This window comes from Colossoma macropomum, unplaced genomic scaffold (assembly GCF_904425465.1).
Source record: "Colossoma macropomum unplaced genomic scaffold, Colossoma_macropomum, whole genome shotgun sequence".
Lineage (NCBI taxonomy): Eukaryota > Metazoa > Chordata > Actinopteri > Characiformes > Serrasalmidae > Colossoma > Colossoma macropomum.
The window spans coordinates 14,570,310-14,595,017 of record NW_023494806.1 but is presented as its reverse complement, the minus strand read 5'-3'; the positions used below and the strand labels follow the sequence as shown (position 1 = coordinate 14,595,017).

The window sequence follows — 24,708 nt, the reverse complement described above, 5'->3', positions numbered from 1 at the left end:
CAGGAAATGGCACATTGGACTATACATACGTGTTTCATAATTCTCTTCAGTGTGGCACACAGTGAAAGGACATGATGGAGTGCAAGGTGGTGCTTTTGTGCCAAATTGTGGATTTAAGCATTTATTTTCTTTGCTTAACCATACATACATTGGATACATTCTAATGACACTGACAGCTGCCATCTTAATGCCAAATTGCCAAGTTCATCACCAAATTTTGAAAAGCTGAATGCTCTATAAAGGATGTCATGCTGCCATCTAGTGGCAGAAAATCAAAAGCCTGGTTTACTATCAGAAGGGACCAAAGAATAATAGGGAACAACATGATGTCAGGGGGAAATGGTTTCAAAAGAAATAACATTAAGCAGTCTTTACTGAATGTATTTTCCCTTTTAAACAGTTAAAGAGTCAAACAGTCTGCAAAGAGCAGTTGTGGACCCACAGGAGCTTCTCTTGATTATCTGAGGGATGCTGTTGGACTGCTGCTGAAAGGTTCAGGCTGCAGGGTACATGTGTCATCTTCAGCTAGCGGTTTGGGGGGGTTATTCCGTTTTTGGCTCTGCAGTTTCCTTTAGAAATAAGAAAAAAACAACTTAGAGTAAATAGTAACTACACTGTGAGAAAAGGGGTTAGATCAGGTAAATATTAGTCCTCCAAAATTGTCTTTAAGGTCCAACTGTGAACTTTAAATGAGTTTTAAAGGTACACGATGTTCACTTTCGTAACTTAAAAAGTCTGGAGTCAGGTTGGTGTATGAAGTCAATGCTACTTAAAACATGACTGCAGCAGAATATGGTTCCCAATTATGTAGTTCCTGTTACATCTTCCATTGTGAGTAGTCCATATTTTGTGCCTGTCAACAAAACTTTAATCTCTAACATGGTAACATCCTTTCTCAACTTCAGTGCTTCAATGCACATTAATGTAAGAAGATATAATTTCAAGCAATTTTAGGCCATTTCCATTAGTCCATTCTTCACAAAATGTTTACATGATGTAAGGGGCAGTTGCCGTTTTCAATCGCTATAAAAGAATAAAAACTACAAGGTTTTGATATGACAGGGAAGGTTATGTAAGTGATCAAATGCATATAATCTACCTCTGCAGATGAAGCTGTGTGCTTTTGGAGAGGGGTCCTATCTTGGACAGGACAGAGCTGCGCATGTTTATTTGTCGTGGGACCAGCCCCAGGTCTCCAGTCTTGAAATGAGAGAGGCGCGAGGTAGTCTTCTGCCCTGGGGCACGAAGTCCCGGTCTTCAAAAGGAAAGCAAGCAAATATGAGAAATACTACAGCACAACACTGTTGTTTCCTCAAATGCAAGGCATATTCCTTTACTGCTTTGTTTAGAACACCCTTTCTAATTAAAAGCCCACCTATTTATGACAAGAAAGCATGAAAATATCTTTTGTTTCTGAACAATAGCTTAAAGATCAGATCATTCATTAGTGTCCAATCACAAAAAACATTTAATTTTAAAAATTGAAAATGAGAAAATAAATTATTTTTTGTTTATAGCTTTAGATCTAAGTTTTCTGTCATTACCCAAGTTGTCAGGAGGTGAGAAGCAGTCAAGGCAGAGACCATATTATGATTTTTTTCAGAACATAATGAAAGAAAAAACAGAATTGAAACTTGTATGTAGTTCATTTTACATGATAGATATACTACTACTAATAATACTGCTATTAGTACTACTAATAATAATCAATCAGCAGACTGGGATAACTTAAGCTTGTTTATACCAGAAGCCAAGTAGAATGGAGGCAAATTAAGCAGAATGTTTCTACAACATATTTTTGTACCAGTCACTCCCAATTGGATGAGTGAAACATTGTGGGAAGCAAAAAGATTAAGCCAACTACTTTTTGACTGATTTATTTGACAAAGTGCCATCACCAGCCCTCTACAGACCACTGGCTCCCACTCAGTATTGGCCCGAGGATCACCAGTGGGGGCTTTGCAGCACACTTGTCCACAGCCTAGTGGTTGAGAAACCATGGTTTAGACAATGCACAGAATGTTTAGCAGGGCACTTAAACATATTGATACATTGGTCTGAAGGTGGTAATTCAATTGCATCGATTTTGGAAAGTCAGAATCGATTATAATTGATTATAATAATATAAAAAAGCTCATTGTTTTGGCCAAAATAAAATTCTTGGGCAAATTTTTAAACTTAAAAAATGGAATATTGTTTTTTGTTTTCCATATTCCACTACTGTGTAAGTCACATTTGTCTTGTCATGACTGTGAGGTGTGTGTGTGTGTGTGTGTCTAGCTCCTATGCATGTTCTATTTTGTTGTCCTGTGAGACTCCTTTCAAGGTCTAGAACTGTTTTGGCTACTGCTGGCTGGAGCTTGCACTGTGCACTACTGGTTATATATGTACCATATAACCAGCAAAAGGCTGGTTATACTAGTGAGTCTGACTGGTAATTGTTTACATTACTGTTTCACAAGAATTGTAAGTGACTTCATCACCCCTGCTAGTTTAGCACTGGTGGGCAGTCTTTTGGCTAACCACCAAGCATTAACACCTTATGCTATAAGTGTGAGTTTCCAACATTTCCACTGGTTCAAAATCCTTCCTGGTCACGCTTCTTCTGATGCTATATCATCTTAAAAGTAATCCTGAATCATAGCAAAATACTCAAATTGTGTGAGATAATGCATTGAATCATTTCTTAAAGAATCGCAATCAAATAGACCTCTGAAGTAGTGTAGTAATTATGTAGTTGGCAATGCGTCCATATATGGAACTCCATGTCTTTGTCCCTATGGGAAAAATAAAATCAATGCCATCACATCCTGTGGTAAACAAAAACGATCCAAAATTAATATGTTTTGCTGTATGTACATGTTTACTCCAAATATCACTAGATACTCTGAATTACAAGGTCGTTGTAGTTGGAATACAAATATTGCTACATGCAAGCTAGCACTTCTTCACAGTGAGCAGACATCATAACTCTGGCCACCTTGCCAGTGTGGTAGATAAGGGGCTTTGGCACGTAGCAGCCGACATTTTGAGTAGCTGGTGTTATTACTGAATAAAGTTGAAGAACTGTATTAAACTTTAATGTGATGTCATTTCAATGTGCAGGAGGAGCGTTAGCTTTCTTGTAGAAATTTTTGTATTTTGACTACTTAATGACTAATTCAGAGGACCTAGTGTGACAGGAGCAATTCTTGAAAGTGCCATTCATTTTGCCCTATAGAGAAAAAAAACACCAAGATCCCAGAGATCCTTGTATGAGCAAGCTGCTGACTACAAAATAATGTTTGAATTCAGAGCTCTACTGACTCACATAATTCATACATAAACGAATATTTGGGTTTGATGTGATAAACTTGATAAAATATGACGTATCTTTGTAGTGGATGTGTCTACCTCTCCATGCCTTGCCCTGTTGTGGGTTCATCAGTATGGTCTGTAATGGGGATAAAATCAGAAAGCACAGGGCCTTTGCCAATGGCTGCAGCATTGTCCAGCATGGCTAGGAGTTTCTGCATCAGCTGACTTCGCCGGACAACAGCCTGCACATTGGAGTCTTCTTCTTTAGGGACCTCCTGTGGGGACCAAAGTGATTAAAACCACTGCTCATTCAATTCAACAGCTTCATCACTCCATAGATGCTTGATCACTTGCAATATTACCCTCAAAGCTTCCTTTAAAGCCACAGCAGCCTCCTGCTGAACCGTCTCCAGCTGCTCTCGCTGCATCTTCTCCTTTTCAAGCTCCTTTTTCAGTCTTTCTGCCTCAGCCTGCTTTCGCTTGAGTGTGCCCATATGTGATTCATGTGTCTGTCTGAGTAAATCAGTGAATTAATAAAACAGATGGTGATTTTAAGCAATGATTTGATGCCAAGATTAATGTTTGTCTCTATTATTCTTAGAAGACACGTTTAGGTTCACTGGTCATTTTGAAAACCAAATAAAATGTCTACATGTGTGTTGTACAAATTGTGTAGTACACTGTAAAGAAAATCAGAGTCAATTTCACTAAAATAAATATCAAATTACTCTGAATAACTTTGTTTACATTGCAACAATTTAATTATGCAGTATTTAAAAACTTAGTGGAATTTCCCATTTAAGATATGAATCAGACAACTGTCTTGCCATTTTCCTTGCAAGAACTGCAAACATATTAGTAGTAGCTGCTTTATGTTAACAAAATCTTTGCAGGTCTTTTTTTTCTTATTTATAAGGTAAATAACCATGAAAATCAAATTCTGCTAGGAATTCAAAAGAATGTAAGGTGTCCCCAAACTTTTATGGGCAGTATATGTGTTGAAAGAACCCTGTACTGATGAGCTCACCTGAGGTCATCATGCTCTTTTTGTAGCGCAGTGTGGTCATCCAGCAGCTGTTGGTGCTCTTGTTTATGCCTAGCAAAGTTTTCAAGCTCAGTATGCATTTGTTTGCACTTCTCCGTCAGCTGCTGCACCACCTTCCAGGAGAAGAACACAGCATCTTATCCATCAATGCCCATGTATATACCATGGCACAACAGATAAGTATCAACTTAGGCTATAAAATGAGCATTCTGTTGCAAACCTTCTGATTTCCGACACTCTTCATGGTCATCTCGTTCAGTAGAGACTCCATAATCTCTGTTTCTCTGCTGAGTTGTTTCTCTTTGGCTTTTAGAGAATCGTTCTCCACCAGCAACTCTTTGCTCTTGTCTGAGAGCTGCCTGAGCTGAGCCGTCACTGACACATTCTCATGGATGGCCCTCATTGTTGTCTCTGGCATCCTCCTGTCTGAGACTCGGCGAAATTCGGCTGCGACAGTAGCCACATGCTGCTGCATCTCTTTCTTTAGTCTGCACAGGAGGATATATCACAAATCTCAGGTTTATGATAGGGCAATTACAATACCCAGGTTTGACTTTGATACCGCCACCAAATGTACCAAAGGTAGAATTATAATTAGGAATGGGCACTGATATATAGTACTTGCAGATTATCGAAAAATTCAATGTTATTCAATGCCAAGTTTCAGTACTTAAGTAGTCAGCCTTATCAGCATCCCTGTGCCAATAAGCATGCCTGTTCCAAAATCTAGACTGGTCATTGGCTGCCTAATGTCAGTGCTTCTTGGTTAGTCTGCAATCCATCACGGTCAGTAAATAAACGTTATTTCGGGTTTAAGCCAATTTCAGTTTGTACCTTAAAAGAATGTATCAAAAACTATCATTCAGGAATAGATATCAAAGTCTCAGCATTGGTATCTGCATCAAAACATTTTGAATGACACCCAGCCCAAAATTTCAAAACACTTGTCATCCTCTAAACACCCAGTGTTTACTGGATTGAACACAGAAAAATATTCAATTTGCTTCAGTTTAATTAGCATTTCTGAACATCTCTGAGGCACAACATTCACCACACCTTTTGCCTGATGAAGACTGTAGTGGTCGAAACGTTGCTATAATAAATGAGGGAGCTTTGTTAAAACAGTGTGCGGACATTTATCTTTATTCTACAACATTCATCACAGCCATTACAGCTGTTTACAACCTGTAGAAAATTGGCTGTATCTGAAGTTGACTGTCTCTAAAAGCAGGTCACCTACTTCACTCAATGAAACTCTTCATCTGTTTGTTTTAGATCTGTAATGGGAATGCCTTTAGCCAAATTAGTCAAATTATCATGCAAGGTTTGATTTAGCTATAGCAGAATACAATGTCAACTCCATATCTATATTTAAAGTACTGCAAATTATAGCATTAAATTATGTAAATGAAACAATAATAATAGTATTCAAATAAAAGAGTGCAATGTAGAATGTAAACACCATTAAAGTTTCAAAACATACTCTTCACTCCCCAGTTCATACAGTCCATATATGGAAACTAAGCTTCAAGAATTGTCCCTTTAACAGGACACAGGATCTTTAAATGGGTATTTCAGCATAAAACCAGCATTTAACATGTTATTTTTCATGTTATATACTACAGAGTTTTCTGCAGTGCAGCACTGGGATCCTCAGCCTCATCGTTTTGATGGAATTCATGATTTTGTATCCTTTCTGCGTTTGGTCCATCAATGTCATTCAACCACTGGATTTCCCCCATGACAATAAAAAAAAATCCACTGATATGCCACTGATGTAGAAGCTAATAAATACAGGTGTGATATTCAGCTTCCTAGTAACATTACCTATATGGATTCCATCTGCATTATCCAGCTAGCGGAAAAAAGAAAAAACGTTATAAACAGCTCGTCCTCATGTATCTGCCGCAAAGCGTAGTTCATCAAAAGTTCCTCCCACCTTCAAGCTACATCATCAGAAGAGGATTTTTCTAGTCTTTAAACTGGAAAATCTCACTCTGGAGATTATTGTGGCTCCACTGTAAGAGGTAGTTAGGCATGTTTACAATAGATGCAAGAATGCTTAACATCTTTCATTTTGGCTGGAGTGACCTTTTAAAGGCTCACACCCAAGAATGTCCCCTGAAGAACACCTGCATTTGTTGACAAACCTAGAGCTCAAAGGTTGATCCAGACCGACTGCCTTTTCATCAAAAGATGCACGATTTGTGATGACTATGGCCAAACAGACCTGTCATTGTCCAGGACAGCTTTTCTCTCCAGGTTATAAATGATTGTCTGGTGTTCCTGCTTCTGTTGCTCCAGCTGTTCTTTCAGAGATGCCAGCAAGGCCATGATCTCATCCTTCTGCACGCGGAACTCCTCCAGAGATGCAAGCTTCCCCGCTGGCAAGACAAAAGGGCAAAACCTGGTCTGAGGGACTCCATCAACAACAATAAGAATAGAACTGTCACACTACAAAAGCCTGAAGTGTAATAGCCTAAACTGTCAATGATAAAGGTAACGTTTAACCAAAACAAGACTGACCAAAGATGCCTAGTCTCTAAGTCAGTGGTGGTTTATACCTAGGGCCATGTTCTCTGACACGAGCTTGTCCTTGTTCTCCTGAAACTCATGTCGTAGAGCGCTCAGCTGCATCTCAAACGACTCCTTCTCTTCATCTTTAGCTATTTGTAATGCCAGAAGCTTCTCTGAGAGGTCAGTGAGTTCGTCCTCTTTGTGGGCCAAGGAGCGCTTCAGATAGAGGACTATGTCCTTCTTCTCTCTCTCTACATTGTTGTAGTTAGTGGAGAAATCCTTCTCCCGGACCTCGAGCTCATCACATTTATGCTGATACCTAGTTGCAAGAAAAGGAAAGGGGGCCGATTATGATCATGATTCGTAAAGGGACATGTTTCCTGTGTTACTACAATGAGTCACCTGCTATTCCATAAGGGCGAGGTGCTATACCTGGTTAATTATTTGTGAACAGACTATGATCTAAGGTCTTAGTTTCATTTCAACTTCCTTCCTGCCCTGAAGATGGACAAGGTTAAAAGACAGCAATTCTGAAGTCAATGTAAAGGTAAATTTCGTCTTTCAAACGTCATAAAAAATAGGTTTTTCGACAGAGAAACAAACTTTGGAACCTTTTACACTCTTCTTACTACTTCAACTTGCCAGGTAAGCCTGATTGACTGATGTCTATACGGTTAACGTAAGTTTAGCCTACTAAAAATCTCTTCTAACAATAAGCTCAAGTAGTTCACATCTGTTCTCAATTCAGCACTGGTTTAAATGTTAACGCTGTCTATGACATTAGCATTGTGTAACGTTTGGCTCCAGTTCTCTCACTTTTCTATTCGCTCCTCCAAATCTCGTATTTGAGCTCGGTAGAATTCTTTACTGCCCTCGGATAAAACATCATCAGCATCGGGTTTCTCTCCAGACCCCTCGCCTTCTTTCTTGGTGGACTTGTCTGCATTTTTCTTTCCGTTCTTTTTAGGAGGCATAGCTGACTCTCTTTCTGCCTCACTAAAGTTTTGTTAAACTCCGCAACCAAACAAATGACGAGGTTGCCGTTGGTTGCCAAGGATGTCACGTGACCGCAGTAGAACGGAGTTGACTGTTTTTGTTCCGACCCGTATTCCGCCAAACCCCGCCTTCTCCGCGAGGCTTGGTGACGGAAAACGGGTAGATTATAAAACTTCCAGTCATAATTGCAGGGACGTGTAGAGGCTTTTATGAGCAGGTGGTTCAGGTTAACATTTTACCTTTTTATACTCTATGTGTGATATTAAATGGGGTGTAACAATACAACGTATCATATTACATCGTTGTATCAAGGACAGTGTGTTAGCTAGGTGTATTCTAAACCACAGCTTTTGTTCAGTGTTTCTATGCTACTAACCCTGATAGCAAAACCAACATAGACTAGCACTGCTGGTCACCAGAAAAAATAGCATATGTTGTGTTTTGGTTGCTGGTATGCTTGTCAACCAGAATGACCAAGCTGAGTGACCACCTAAATCAGCACCAAACCAGCATAACCCAGCAACAACCAGTTTAGACCAGCATGTTCATCCTGGTTTAAGCTGTTTTTTGTTTTTGTTTTTTTTTTCCAGCAGGGAAGAGACCAGCCTGAATGGATCAAGCAACTGTACGTTTATAAATCGGAATGCTCTAGTAAAGTGCAAATGTTACTGTTGTTATCATAATAATATACATTCTATAAAATGCTATACAATAGTGCGCAAAAGTCAGATACAACATTCATTTATTTAATTTCCAGTCAAAATGGCCATTAAGCACAAATTATTCATTTTTGAGGATCAAAATGAAACAGCCTTAACAAAATTACACAGAAGCTTCAACAACTAAATATAAGATCACATTTTTCAGCATTTAATGTGTTTTTATAACAGCTTCCGTCCTTTTCAGGAGATTTGCTTTCAATTTTTCAAAGAAATCTGCAGGGATATTTTTCCGCACCTCAAAAGTTTAGTCTTAGAAGTTTGTTGCATTTTCTGCTTCTCACAATCCAAGTTATCTCAAACACATTCACTGATGTTGAGGTTTGGACTCTGAGGTGGTCAGTCTGTTGTTCTGAGAGCACTAGCAGATTCTTTGCTTGATTAGCTTTTTTTTCCTTTTTTATCTATTTCAGTTTCTCAGTAATGGCTTCTTGACAGCTACACATCCTTTCAGACCCATAGATACAACACTGAGTTGTCTTCTCACAGTGGAAAGCTGGGCAGAAACACCTGTGGATTTTTTCATATCTGAAGAAGAGTGGACCTTGATTTTCTCCTCTCTCTCAAAATTGAAAGCTTTAAGTACTGTTTATCTGATGGTGACACATTTGGTGGTCTAGCTGTTGAGAGTCCAACTCTTTCTGTAACATATAACCTGAAAACTTTTTTCTTATTGTTGTTGTGGTTTGTTTTGTTTTGTTATGCTTATTTTCTATTGGCTTTCCTTTTTCTTATGCAAGTGGATTATTTAATATCTAATCTCTTCAGAAGTATCTCATGAAAAATGAATAACTAATGGCCAGTTTAACTGGAAATTAAATAATTGAAGGGTGGTCTCTGACTTTTGCACAGCACAATACAGTGGCAAGAATTTAAAGCATTAATACCAATAACATATATTGCATATTATATAGAAAATGTTTAACTGCAAAAAAAAAAAATTGCAAAAGTGTTACAGAATATATCCAAAAGTATCCAGACATCCATTCTAATTACTGAATTCAGCCACTTTAAGAGGCTCCCATTGCTGACACAAGTGTTTACTTGTGCACAAAGCTTATATAATCTCCATAGAGAAGCACTGTAAATAGAACAAGATGCTCTGTAGCTGCTGCACATGAATGTCACCATGAAAATGGCATCAGCATTGGGAAGGGCACCATCGCCAATGCCCAGCATCAGCTAGAGGGGCATAAAGCCCTCCATAATTGGGTTGTGGAGCAAAGTAACTGTGTTCTCTGGATTGATGCCTTCTCTGGATGAGTTGGAGTGGTGTTTGTGATCCAGAACTGATCATCCACATCAGAACCTGACCTCACTAATGCTTATGAGGTTGAATGCAATAAATTCTGACAGTAATAAAACAGTAAGGAAAAACCTTCCATCAGCATCACAAAAGAGCAAGTGAGGGGCAAGTGCTCAGGCACTCTAACAACCTATTCTGCAACACAAGCCTGCACAATCTATGTTAATATTACTAGTGTGACTTCCATTTAAGCTTGCATATGTAATTCGAACCGTGTATAAAATAACAACAGTATGTTTAATTTATACTTAAAGTTTTAGATGTGTTTCTGTTTTTCCGAACTTACTCTGAGTCAACTGTAGCTATTCAGCTGCTCTCTGACAAAGAGTTATTATTGGGAGAGTGAAGCACATATGAATGGTATAGTGGAGGCCTATAGAGTTCCCTCTGTGCTACTTGAGAAGCCCAGACAAAGACTATGCTGTAAGTTAAAGTCTCTATTTCACAACTCTTGACTCATGTGAAAAATATGCAAGAAATGTTCCATTTCCTCTGCGATAAAGTTACAGCTCCATAAGTGCCAGGAATGTGTTGGATTAGGCTGCACGTAAAACATCAACATTCATTACAATCCCTCTGTTAACTATTATGCAAGATTTCTTGTGCACATGAATAATTTTCCATAAGAGGAAAGAAAAACCTCACACATCCAAAATATCTCAAAACGTTTCTTTTGTGCACATTTTAATCCCTCATTTCTCGCATTCTCTCTCTCTCTCCCTCTCTTTCTATCTTTCTCTTTCACTCTCTCTCTCTCTCTCTCCTCCCTCTTTCTTTCTCTTTCTTTCTCTCTCTCTCTCTCTCTCTCTCTCTCTCTCTCTCTCTCTCTGATGCAGCTGTAATAATACCTCCATTGAGATGAATAAGGTATTGAATCCGAGACAAGTAAACAAACATCCCAGCAAAACAAACTGAGTTTTAAGCAAAAAAGACAGCCATTCATCGTGTACATAACACAAAGAACTGACTGGTATTACAGACAGCTGCGTAGGTCTTCTGTTCTAAATAAACCGAGAGCTATTTCTGTCCTGTGCTATCTATTGTGATATCCTAGGCTCTGTAATGTATTTCGAAACCGTGACGGAGCCTCCTCAGAACGGGACTGGACACCAGCCCAATCAAACAGCTCCTCAGTAGCGGAAAAGTGATTCGATTCAGTCCAGTTCGGTTCGCTGCCCAGTGCGCATGCGCAATGTTACGCTCCTACAAGTGTCAGATTTGACAGGCGATCCCAAACAGAAACGCTTTTCAAATCATGGAGCTGCTCACATTGACTTTAAACACTACATTTCTGCTTTATTTTAACCCCTAAGGTAAGATATACAAATCTACGTGGTTGTAAGGACTGTTTATTTATGGATAGCCTGAGCAGTTACTCAATAACGTGGACTTCTTATTGATACGCCCTGTTACGAGCGTTTTCAGTTATTTCAAATGTATTTTGCAGAAAGGAATGCACTTTTTCAGCGATTTCATTTAATCCTTCTTATTTATTTCTTACTTCCTTTTTATTAACGTATTATTGTATTTTTCCATCGTTTTGTTGGTTCAGCACCTGTGCTGCTCCACGAGGCTGAAGTTGGCTGCCTATCCGCCAGCTTCTTGCTCTAATTTTCCCGTTCCACCTTAAATGGTGCAGCAGTTACATTCCGACGCCTCAGGCCTGAGGCGCCAGAGTGTAGCTGCTGCACCATTTAAGGTGGAACGGGAAAATTAGAGCAAGAAGCCGTTACTGCTTCGCTGTTGCTCGCATCCTCACTTTTTAGCATGTTGTTTAAGATCAAAATGCCCCCAAATAGAGACGAATGACAAACTAACAAGACACACGTTTGATTTCCTATGCTGATAGATTCCATGGGGATTCAGCTACCTGAGGAGATTTTTAGCTCAACTCTTTTATTTCCACTCAAGTTGTTTTTGCTAGCTGCTTTTTTTGCTTGCTATTTCGTGTCGTGGGTTAATTGAAGTAACAGACTTTTACTTGAGGATGGTTTTAGACTACTTTGGCAGCAAGATGAGCAAACTGTCAGAGAAGAGTCAGAATAAATGGGGTTTGTGGTGGTCTTGCAGAGGAGAGAAAGTTTCAGGCAGAGAAGTGTGGTTATGTAAGACCTGAGCTTAGGAACTTGTTTTTGTGCTGCACTTTTAGAGCGTGACGTTGCTTTGGGCTCAGATGTGGTTTGAGTTTCTCAGTGTGAAGTGAATAAAGCAAAGCCCAGCACATCCACAATGAGAGAGAGCAGGCTTTTCATACTGGACATCAATATTAGATGTGATATCAGGAGTGTTTTTGGAAACTGGAGATTTATTATTAATAAATAAATAATACTAATACTAATAAATAAATGAACACATGGCTTTGGTGAGCATTCCACCCTGGTATGCTTCTTTGGCTTTCGGAATGATGAACTGTTTTTCAGTACATACGCAGTGGCAGGAACTGTTTACTAACATGTCAAATTAGATTAAGGGCTTGATTCACATGCTGGCAAAGTTTGTTACAGTGACATTTCTCAGATTGCCTGCTTACTGTAAAGTTTACAGCTGTATTATATCAACACAGTTTTGTCTTTCAGTTTACTTACACTGCATTTCCAAAAGTATCCAGACAACCTTTCTGAATAGTGACTTTCTAATGCACCCATTGCTGACTTGGGTGTTCAACTGCGCACTCACAAGTTGTATAATCTCAATAGAAAAGCACTGCTAATAGATGGGGTCGCTCTGGAGTGCTCATGAGCCTAAGGTCACGATACCCAATGTCAAGCATCACTTACAGGGGTATGAAGCCCCCAGCATTGGGCTTTGGAGCAGTGGAACTGCGTTCATTGAAGTGATGGAGCACCATCCAGTGTTGGGATGAGTTGGAGTGGTGTATGTGATCCAGAACTAATCAGCCAACATCAGTTATTGACCACACTAATGCTCTTGTGGCTAAATACAATCTAATCCTCAAAACAGTGTTCCAACTTTAAGTGAGGTCTTCCCAGAAAAGTAGAGGCTGTTATAGCTGTGAAGGAGGAAAAACTCACTATTAATACACTTAAGAACAGGTGTATAAAAAGTTTGGATATACAGTCAGCAAAAATTCTGTTGATGTAATATATTTTATTTGTGTGGAAGCTATGTACACATTCATAGCACTATTTTCCCAGTATACCTATGTTATTCTGACAAAAACAGATGTAATCTGGGCAGTGAGCCCACGATATGGCAGGATGTAGCTGTCATGTTGTTTTTTTCTTCCATCCTGGTTTGTCATGTAGGGCTTCGATTTGGCTTGTGGGTTTACAGGAGGACTAAATGTACGTCTTTGTGAAAACACATCTGTAAACTGTTTATTGTTTTCATGGCCAAGAACTAAATGCTTTCTTATACGAAAAGCAAAAGCTAAGCAGCAAATTGTAAAAGAATATTGATTTGATTATAAAGGTCCATAAAACGACTGTTGCAATCTCAAAAATATCCAGCCAGACTCACACAAAGGCTTTTTTTCCCTTTTTGGAGTGGAGAAGATGTGTTTGGGAAGGATCATGGCTGTTACTGGGTGGTGTCATGTGTGTGTGTGTGTGTGTGTGTGTCTAACATTACTGGGCCAAACTATAAATGCGCTGAGTTGCGTAACACCGCCCCCCGATGCACTACGGATCCGAATGGTCATGGGAAAGAGCAGCACAGTCTGTCCCTCTGACAATTTCCTGTCCTGCAGCCACCTGGCATGTACACATAAACACAGTATACAGTACATTTAGACAGCCTGCGCAGATATATATGCAAACAGATGTATGTGTGTTTATTGTAAGAACTATTTTTATATTACAACAATTTATGGCATGTAATGTTGCATAGATTACACTCTAACTTTGCTTTTTTTCTATTCCTAGACCTTTGGATTCCATGGAAAACAAAGGCGAATATGTGATGGTGAGTTATTTTATGTTACTTGTGAAAAATGTTGTTAATTCCTGGGGTGAGACTGGATATGGTGAGCAAAAGTTCAGTTTTCAGGCTTCTAAAAATATTTGCTTATTAGGATTCTAAAAAAGATTTACTATTCAGTCTCCTAAAAAGATTCAGTTTTGCGACTTTAAAAATATTCAGTATTTGGGCTTTTAAAAAGATTAATTATTTGGGCTTTCTAAAAAGATTCAGTTTTTGGGTAAAGATTCAGTTTTCAGGCATCTAAAAGATTAGGGTTTCAGACTCCTAACAAGATTCAGTTCTTGAACTTCTAACAAGTTTCAGTTTTTGGGTAAAGATTCAGTTTTTAGGTGTCTAAAAGGATTGGGGTTTTAGGCTCCTAAAAAGATTCAGCTTTTGGGTAAAGATTTAGTTTCAGACATCTAAAAGGATTAGGTTTTCAGGCTTCTAAAAATATTCAGTTTTGGGCTTCTAAAAAGATTCAGTTTTTGAGTTTGTAAAAAGATGCAACTTTCAAGCTTCTAAAAAATTCAGTATTTGTTCTTATAAAAACATTCAATATTTGGGCTTATAAAATATTCAGCACTTCGACTTTTAAAAACATTCAGTTTTTGGCCTTCTAAAAAGATTGATTTTTTAAGCTTCCAAGAGATTCTGTTTTAATATTTGTAAAAAGATTCAATTTTCAGACTTCTAATAAGATTCCATTTTTCAGCTTATAAAAAGATTCATTGTTTGAGCCTCTAACATATTCAGTATTTGCGCTTCCAAAATATTCCATTTTTGGGTTTCTAAAGAGATTCTGTTTTCAGGCTTCTAGGAGAAACTGTTTAGCTCATTAGTCCGGAGGGATGTAAATTTCAGCTCTGTGTGTTGTTGTTTTTTTTTTATTAGTGTTTGTTGTACTTGAATTCCTTCACGGAGCGCCAGACACAGGGAGGAATCTCAGTACAGCTCTAATTGAATTAAGATGGGTGACACAAAAGGACTTGGAGCACTGCCCGTGTCTTCAGAATGCCTGCAGTCAGCTCGGGTTTCTATAGGCAACCAACCGCTCTCAATGTGAGCGCTTACTATATCGTAACTAAAAAAATAGTTGGATACTGGCTTCCTTTATGCTTGGACTTCTCATCTTAGGGGCACTGATTGTTTTTAGCCTTCTCACCATTCACTGTCTTTTGTCTATGTCTTACCACACAATAGTTCATCAGCCCTTAAGACATGTTCCCACAGTATAAATTCTCACAAATCAAGTTTACAGTTGCGAATAAACATTGATAAATATCCAAATATCTTTGGTCTAGAGCATGGGGCTCGCATGCATTCCTCTTTTTTGTGGTCCTTGTGTGAGCCCTTATAATGATGTCGAGGTTAAGCGATTGCTTCAGTGATATATTGGTCAATTAAGCATTGTAACCCAGAGTGATGTCACCATAACAACTGCCCAAAACTGGAGGTGTAAGAAGTGAGGAGACTGTCCAGTTGAGAAGGGCAGCCTTGCTTTGGAGAGCAGGAACAAAACAGATTTCTTGGCCTCTTATGGAGGAATGATCTCAATGATTTCAAGAGTGGATCCTTATTTTCTTTCCTTTTGGAAGTTTTCGAAAGAGACGTGCCTGCTGGACACTCCATCAGAGAAGCTGCGGAAAGAACTGGAGGAAGAGCTGAAACTCAGCAGCAGTAATATTCAAAGCCACGGCTGGTATCATGGCCGTATACCATGGGAGGTGAGTCAAAGCATTAGATTGCGGTTAGATCAGCCAGTCTATAGTGCCAATAATTTGGTGCTCAAACAATGAAAACGGACATCCTGTAGGTTTCACCCCTTAAACCCTAAGGGCCTGTATGTGGGTTTGCATTTCAGTTTTTCCCTCTCATAACTACATAACTTACATATTAGTTTCATAGTACTTACAGAATAATTGATAGTGTTAGGGGCGGTATTGACAAAATATATACAAATATACAAAAATTAGGACAATGAACAAAATCTTTAGTAAAACAACCAAAGGCTTAACACATGAGCTATTCTTTTAACTCAGCAACAAAAGTTGGGTATATCAATACCGCTAACACTAAAAATCAATATTGTTCTGAGACACCAATAAGAGGAATACCAATTTACATGATATATCAATGAGCATTATTACTGAATAATAAATCTTAAAGAGAACTGGATTTTTCTCACTTTTAAAAGAGTTTGATGTAGTATAAAAACACTGTTATATTAATATTTCTAACTTGCTGTTCACTTTCCAGTCCATACAGTTCATATATGGAAAACAAGCTACAAAAACACCCATTTTGAATCACTTGTTTTTGTGACGTCAGTTGTATATTGTTGCTGTCAAAAACACTTTATTTTTCTGCATTATTTGAGCACAGCAGCTGTCCTTTACTTTATGGGAAAATTTCATCATGAAGGGATTTACACTCACTGTCCATTTTATTAGCTCTACAATGTTTACTAACAAGATGGACCAACAAGGTAGGAGTGTCTAACAGAGAAGACAGTGAGTGTGAGTGCAGTGCTACCATCCAAATAATATATATGTATACACTGTGATAGACTGGTGACCTGTCCAGGGTGTTTCCTGCCTTCCGCCCAATATATACTAAACTGACCTGTTCATTCAGTTTAGCTCCATCCATTCGTGCTAAAGTTATAAGGAGTGTTTCAGCCAAGAGGACAGCCAATCAGGAAAGAGGTTATTTACATATATCAGTCTTAAACATTATAAGTGCAATATAGTGCAAGAAAATGTAGATTATGGGCCCTTATATGAAGTAATAACTGAACATTTAATATAAGTTTAAGAGATTAATTCAATGGTTCTAAAATAAATGAAAACGATAAACACATCTCTGGGTAGTGTACACAGGTCTTCAAGGGATTAATTGAGTAATGTTCTCTAAGAATAGGCATATTATGCATGTTGAGATGTGCCCTCCCGCAGTGCTGGAATGTAATTATATTTGGAAAACTACATTATTTCCCATTTTCCCACACTGCAGGTAGCAGAGTCTCTGGTGCTTGAGGATGGGGATTTCCTGATTCGCGATTCTCTCACCAGTTTGGGAGACTACGTCTTAACCAGCCGCTGGAATCAGAAGCCTCTCCACTTCTTAATCAGCAAAGTTCTGCTGCGATCCAGTGATACGTACACACGAGTGCAATACATTCTCGAAGGGGAAACGTTTGACTCCATTCAAGCCTTGGTTCATTTCTATGTGGGCAGTCAGACAGCTTTAACCAAGCAGAGTGGGACGCATGTTTACTCCCCAGTAAACAGAACTCTACCACTGCGTTATCTAGAGACAATGTTTGGCCAGGCTAGTCCGGAGGGGACTCCAGTAACCTCCCCCACGCACAGGAAGGGAAGCCTGAAGAAAAGAGAAAGCAAAGCAGCGACTGAAGCTCTGGCAATAGAGCTAATAAACCCCCAAAGGTGAGAAGAATCTTAATTTACTATTGTCTATATGTAAAACTATGGTCTATATATGGTCTATGTTTTCTGAGCTTGCCTGAGCACAAATCACATTGATCAAATGATATGGCTAAAAAGTTATTTTGCTCACTGGATGTATCATAGGAGAATTCCACCAATTTGTCTCCAGAATTTCAATATTTCAGTGGATGTAAACAGTCATTCAAAGTGGTTTGATGTGAAATGGTTCATTGTAGAGAAACTTACTGACAGTGATCAAAACCAGGAGTCACAATGTCTACTACATAAATATAGCCAATTTATTTACTATCCAAAACCACCAATGAACCTGCATGTGTTTATTTTTATATGTACTGTTGATAGTAAAATGTACCTCTCCATCATGAATGTATATATCCTGTCACCAATGTGAACGATTCGATCTTGGTAGAATTCCATATCAGACCATTCTGAATGACTTTGTTTACATCTTAACCATTTCATTATGTAGAAATTTGGAAAAAAAAATTGAATTGGTGGAATTTCCCTTTACATTTATTTGAATTCCTTTTAAATTAGAATTGCTGGATTGATGAAATGATCAATGTTTTGATTCAGTGAAGAGGTCATTCACTGAGAGAAGGCTGAAATGGTTGGAGTGATCTTTTAGTTTTATTTTCACTCTTTTAACACAGGGAGGCAGTCAAGAGCTTTGCTGGAAGCCTGGAACAGCGCGTTGTGGTGACAACATCCCCAGCACCAATAAACACATGTAAGTGCTGTTATTTACACAGTATTACACTATACAAAACATGCTGAAATACTAAATTCAGGTGCAAACCATGCTGTGTACACTACCATACCAAAAAGTACCGTTTAAAAGTTTGGAATCACAGTTTTTAATAATATAAAAAAAGTTTTTGTACAGACACAGTGAGGTCCAAAAGACCACAAGTGAAAATGCTTCTATTTTGCATTCTTTTTTAATTAAATACTTAAAATTTTTTCATTCCAAAGTGGAATCTTTGAAATTTTAATTTGTGTTTGGTATGCCGCCCTTTTTGCTTTCATAATTTTCAAAATTCTACAACTTTCTGTTGTTTATTTCCAGGTTTAAATGAAAAAGTCCCAGTGTGGTCTCAGATGTTTGGACCCCACTGCACATCTGTGAAATTATTCTAATATGATGCTAGTGCTCTACAACTCAAGCAGGGTTTCAAGCAGGGTGTGAAAAATAAGAAACAGAAACATTTTAGATGTGTTCAGAATGGTGAACAGAGCTGTTTAAGATTCTGTAATGGCTAAGAAAGCTACACAGTATCAAGAATGAGGTTTTAATAAAATTAACCTCCCGGCTGCCTCATATTTGAATAGTGGCGATCAAATCTCGAGGAAGATAACCTCGACAAGAATTTACAATAAATAGATAATTACAGTTTACTTGTAATTTCAATCTACACTATATATAACAGTTAGTAATTACTGAAAAATAACCGTTATTAATATACCAAATGATTCCAAACTCTTGCATAGCAGTGTACATTTTAACTGTGAAGTCTGTTCTCTGTGTCTGTGTGTAGTGTACAGACGTAGAAGGAGTCCATCACGCAACAGGAAGTTTGTTGTAGTCCCTTCATCACCCGTCCTGGAAAAACCTATTGAAACACAGCTCTGCACCTCCCCTAATGATAGTGCTGTCATCTATCTAGAGCCCACAGTCAAAATCTGGTCTAGCATGACAAAGTCCTGTCAAAGCCCAACTGCAGAGCCCGCCAACCTGCAGTCCAGTTCAGCCGTCTCCCCACCCAGCCCTGGTCATATTGAGCACAGTGGACAAGAGGACCAGACTGTGACTGGTTTCATGGAGGAGGACAATGAGGATTACTTAATGCCTCTTGTGGCTGAAACAGCCTCCAGTTTCAGCCCCAGCATGTACCAGTCAGCCCTGCTCCCTGCAGAGAATAAACCACTAGAGACAAGAGTCCTGAGGAGAGTTAAGGAGGTGCTTACAGATGCTGATACGAAAACAATGGCTATGCACATCACCAAAGTTGACTGCATGGTAGGACTATTCATTGGTGACCTACTATATGTAGGCCTACTGTTTATTGCTATCTAAATCAAACTTGGTTGATGTTCTTTGTTGACCCATTAATACATTATTTTCATCTTCTTACACAGTAAAAATTGTTTGTCAGTTCTAGAGGGAACCATTACCAGGCCTTCAGTTAGGTTAAGTCAACATGAGGAAAAAATACCTCTATTATATATGTTAGCACCCCTATGGGATTCCAGTAGTATGTTAGCGCTTTGCTGCCGGTAATCCACTTAAACATTTTTGTACCGCGTTGCTGCCGGTAATTCACTGAAACATTTTCTGTCTAAGATTAAAGACAGAAAATAAGCTTGTAAATCACATTCGAAATTAAATTTGAATTTGTAACAGACATACTTACACTCATTTTTATTTTGTCTGTATCAGTTTTAAAGTGACTCTTTCAGTAAAGAGTCATAGCTTAGAGCTTCCACTGCTGTTTTCCATTCCTGACATCTGACTGAAATCTGCTTAGACTACTGTTTGTATTTGCAGTCAGTGATGTATCTAGGACTCCCAGAAGGCCTAGAATGACGTTTAGTCTCTTGAAGTAGGTCCCGCTCATTGGAAATCAACACATGAAATGTTTATTCCGCTGTCAGCTCCTAATTATGTTACTGGTTAATCTGACGCATTAGGCCTTCAGACCATTTCCGGGGTCTAAGCAATGGAAGAGCTTGCTCAGCTGAATCTTCATATAGATAGCACAGCAAAAAAATCCTGACTGGACAATTTCATATTGTACATTTCAAGAATTTAACCCTTTTGTTTCCAAACAAAGCTTAAAACAATAAAAAACAACAACAATACTAGAGACAAGTATTTTTTTTTAATAGAAAACATTAGGCCTTCTCTAACAGCCTAGAAGGCCTTGAGAGTCCCCCCACTGGTCAGTTCATCCTAAAAGCTGTGGTAGCAAGCAATGTAACTGATTTAATTCAGCTCAAATAAATACTTTAAATGAAGAGTGCAAAGCCAAATAAATAGTTTTGAGAAACAATTCAACTTGTGCTCTGTTACACTTTTGTAGTGTACTGTACATCAGCTATTTTTTATTTTGTCACTTGAGAATGTAATATCAAGTTTTTTGTTTGGATATAATCAAAAGCAAATCATCAATACGCCAAAACCTCGCAAATAACCTCGTAATTTTTTGCATTTTTATTTTTATACACCACTTGAAAGTGGTAGCTGCCGCTTACATCTTATAAACATTTCATGATGACTAGATTAATAAAATCTAGTTACATTTACATTGATTAATATTAAAGAGAAATTCCACCCATTTTTCAAAGAAAGATTTTACCATAATCAAACCATAATCAAAGTAACATATAAAAACACAGACGTGTAGGTTTACAGTTCATTTTGGATCACAAATAAAAGGGCTATATTTATGTGGTAGACATTGTGACCTCTGGTTCCCATCAGCACCACTGTAAAGAAATTTGATTTTGTAAATTTCTCTACAATGCACCACTTTAAATTAGACCACTCTGAAAGATTTTACATTTCTTTTCAACATGTAATTGTGTTAGTAAAAAATGTGCAGACTGGATGTTAAAATTGTTTTATTCAGTGTTTTTTAGACTATTCCAACAATCTCCAATCTGCAGGTTGCTCGAATACTGGACATTCCTGATGACCGAACAAGAGGAATGGGAGTGAGTTCAGGAATGGAGCTGCTTACACTTCCACATGGCCACTATCTCCGACAAGACCTACTGGAAAGGTGTCCTCATTAGGCGCACTCATTAATAACATCTTCCTGCTGTCACTAGCCGAACACTTAATAACATCTCTACATGAAAATGAAATGGGACCTAATATACATCCTTTGCTCACCCCAGGTTCCACACCATGTCCATCATGCTGGCGGTGGAGCTGCTAGGTTGCACAGGCAGTGTGGAGGAAAGAGGAGCTCTACTGCACAGAACTATCTCACTGGCCTCAGAGCTGAAGAGTAACTTGGGCAACATGTTTGGCTTTACTGCAGTAATGAAAGTCTTGGAACTTCCCCAGGTACAAAATCAGCTATCAGAACAGTAGCCGCTCAGACCATAGACAGAACTGTGCAAAAGTCAGAGACCATCCTTCTTTTATTTAATTTTCCAATCTAAATGGTTATTAAATACCCAAATTCAAAAAGTTGGAGCAGTATGTGGAATACAAATAAAAACAGAAAGCAGTGATTTATAAATCCACGCTGACTTTGTATTTGAATGAAAGCAATACAAAGATATTTAATGTTTTATCTTATCAGCTTCATTGTTTCTTGTAAATATATGCTCATTCTGAAATTGATTCCTGCAACACATTCCAAAAAGTGTATTTAAGACCACAAAAACATTTTAAAAGAGGTGATGTAATGATGCTTGAGTAGAAAAGTTGTATCCAGGAAAGACCTAGTCCTTCATAAGCAAGGATGGCTTTGCCACTTTGTCAAAAACATCAAAGCAAATAGTTCAATAGTATAAGCATAATGTTACTTGTTTGCAAGGATTATAATCCAAAATATGCATAATATCAAAAGATTCAGGGAATCCTTTGAAAGGCCAAAAACACAAGAGAAAGCCTGTGACGTTTGATCCCTCAGACAGCACTGTATTAAAAACTGGCAGGCTTCTGTGATGGATATCACCACATTGGCTCAGGAATACTTTCAAAAAATCATTTTCAATAAATATTTTGTTTGTTCGTTTGTTTCTGCTTTCACAAATGCAAGTCAAGACTGTACTATGCACAGTGGAAGCCATATGTTAACAACATCCAGAAACAGCACTGACTTCTCTGGACACTAGTTATCTGATATAGACTGATGCACAGTGGAAATGTATTGTGTGAGTCAACCTTTCAGATTATTTATGGAAATAATGGAAGTCATGTTTTCTAGGCCAAAGAAGTAAAAGACCATCCAGTCTGTTTTCACTGTAAAGTTCAAAAGTCAGCGTCTGTCAGAGTGTGGTTGGGGGGTGGGGTTGGATATTAATGGGTAACTTGCACATCTGTGAAGGCACCATTAACGCTGAAAGATATTTACACGTTTTAGAGCAACATATGCTGCCTTTTATACGACGTCGTTTTCAGGAACGTGTTTTTGTCCTGTTTTAAATGTAATACAGATCAAACAGAATTTTCTAAGACTGCTTTCTATTTTTATTGGCATTTCACATACTGTCCCATTTTTTTAATTGGGTTTGTACATGTTATGCATTTTAAGAAGTAAATACTACAAAACTGTAGAAATAACAAAACAGAGTTCTACCTTGGGAATAATGCCAAAGTCCATGCAGCAAAGATGGGCAGTACTGATGTACTGTGGAGAGAAATGTCATAACTGTGAATACGATAATATATCAGTGAATCAGGGCTTAATACACTCCAAGCCAAGAACCATTTAGAAGCCTTTAATTTTAATAGTATGCAATGCTCTAAATACTCCTCTGACCCTTCTCTAGATTTCACGGTTGGAGGACACGTGGACAGTTTTACGCCAGAAATACACAGAAAGTGCAGTCCTGTATGAGAAAACCCTGAGGCCCTTTTTGAAGAGACTGAATGATGGAAAAGGTATTCTGATACACTGCATAATATAACCAAACCTAAAGACAGAAATACCAGTAGGTCTGTTTAATGCCACTTTCTGTTGATCACCTTCTCTTCATATTTTTCTTGAAGAGATGTGTGATCCTTCAAAGACAACTGTCCCCCACGTGCTACCTGTGCTGCTCCTGCTTGAGAAGAGTGCAGTCAGTCTTGAAGGATTGGAGTCATGGGAGAGTCTGGACGCTGGGATGGACTGTTTGCTGGGTCATTTAGATGCTGCACGTACCATGGCATGCCACGGGGAGACGTTCTGTTCTAGTGCAAAAGCAAAACTACAGGGTAAGGGGTATCTCAGTCCATGTATGACATAAAAGTACACAGTAATATGTTGTTGCTGTCATAATAAAACCTGATATGGTAGGTTTTTACAGGAGAAGGTAAAAACATTTAAAACTATAATGTACAATAATGTGGAGTTATGAAGTTTTGATACAGTCATAGTACATCTCATAGATGATGAATAGTACATTCATCATGTCTGTTTTTGTTGGTTTGGCATGAAGATTAGTTCTTTTTGTCATCTACAGGTTTCCAAGAGCAGCCAGATCTTCTAGAAATTTTCCTCACAGAGTTTCAGATGCGTCTCCTTTGGGGCAGCCGCGGGGTGGAGGAGAGCAGGGAGGAGCGCTATGAGAAGTTTGATAAAGTGCTAACAGCCCTTTCTAACAGACTGGAGCCACCTCACCCACCACAGTAACATCACATCAGACATCACGCTACATGTGACTGTGAAACATGTCTGTTTTCTTTTTTTTGATCAATACCACAGGATGACTTAGGAAAGCATTATGCAACACAGTGTGACTGATCAAGATAAGTTATTTGTTTTTAACTTTTATACAGTTTTGTAAATAATGTAGATATATCCTGTCCAGATTTGTATTTTTTGTGATTTATGATTAACAGCACCTTGGTTTATTTCTATTAAAAATTGGTCGTAATTACCGTATAAATGTCTTTATAAATTACACTATTATAATAAACTATGTATTATTTTATACTGACAGTCTCGATTTTTCTCTTCTCTGATTAAACCAGTTATACACTGACTTTCTACACAGATTTCCCCTTGCACTGTTTTGTCTGCTCTACATAAAAATTATAAAAACTATTATACTATTACACTAATAATTATACTTCTAAGTCTATACTTTCTCACTTTTTGAAAGCAAGAAGTTTGATGTAGTATGTAAACACATACAAACATGTAAACATGTTTTCATTCAACATGTACATCAATGGTACATCAAAATGTACCATTCATTCTCCAGTCCATATATGGAAACTAAGCAGCAAAACAGCCCTTTTTGAATTCATTTTTGTGATGTCACAAAAACAAAATAATCTATATATATAAAGTTGGCTCATAAGGATGTTTAATTTGGCTTCCACCCCTCAACCAAAGACAATGCAAACACATTTTATACTAATATAATTTATTCAGTTCTTATTTTCCTTTTCCTTTCTATTAAATTTGTATTTTAGTGTTTAGTGTTAGTGTTCTACACATCTACTTTCTTTGTATTGTGGTGTCAGACCACGCCTAGTTTCTGTTTAGTTCAATAAGACACTAAGTAATGTGTTCAGGGAGTGTTTTTACATGTTAGTTTTAGATTCTGCTGTGGACTCTTATTCTGAAGGGCAGGGCAAGGAACTGCCAAGACTGTGTTTTTGTAGCAGAACTAGAGAGAGCCAGAGCCAGCTAGCAGTACAGCCCTGAGCTAGCCTTAGAGGTGTGTGTTCCCCCCTCTGTATGCTGTTTTCTGAGTTAAGTCAGG

General features: G+C 38.2%; 2 protein-coding genes across 11 annotated transcripts; one reads left to right on the top strand and one right to left on the bottom strand.

Annotated features, from left to right (window-relative positions):
* Window positions 1-110: 110 nt before the first annotated feature.
* On the bottom strand, window positions 111-8,399 carry cfap157 (cilia and flagella associated protein 157). The gene is made up of 9 exons (XM_036598316.1): window positions 7,676-8,399; window positions 6,907-7,178; window positions 6,573-6,726; window positions 4,563-4,830; window positions 4,325-4,455; window positions 3,660-3,810; window positions 3,394-3,572; window positions 1,100-1,255; window positions 111-569 (listed from the first exon to the last, which is right to left on the bottom strand). The coding sequence occupies exons 1-9, from the start codon at window positions 7,831-7,833 to the stop codon at window positions 458-460; spliced, it is 1,581 nt and encodes a 526-aa protein (XP_036454209.1). The 5' UTR covers window positions 7,834-8,399; the 3' UTR covers window positions 111-457.
* On the top strand, window positions 7,315-23,934 carry sh2d3cb (SH2 domain containing 3Cb). Of its 10 annotated transcripts, none has more exons than XM_036598306.1 (11): window positions 7,315-7,406; window positions 13,765-13,804; window positions 15,400-15,528; window positions 16,817-17,250; window positions 17,925-18,001; window positions 18,810-19,291; window positions 20,941-21,056; window positions 21,175-21,346; window positions 22,783-22,894; window positions 23,003-23,209; window positions 23,458-23,934. In XM_036598306.1, the coding sequence occupies exons 2-11, from the start codon at window positions 13,778-13,780 to the stop codon at window positions 23,625-23,627; spliced, it is 1,926 nt and encodes a 641-aa protein (XP_036454199.1). In that variant the 5' UTR covers window positions 7,315-7,406; window positions 13,765-13,777; the 3' UTR covers window positions 23,628-23,934. The 10 variants fall into 10 exon arrangements, with proteins under 10 accessions (XP_036454199.1, XP_036454207.1, XP_036454203.1 ...); XM_036598310.1 differs by lacking the exon at window positions 7,315-7,406 and adding an exon at window positions 7,436-7,504; XM_036598309.1 differs by lacking the exon at window positions 7,315-7,406 and adding an exon at window positions 8,446-8,480.
* The last annotated feature ends 774 nt before the right edge of the window (window positions 23,935-24,708 follow it).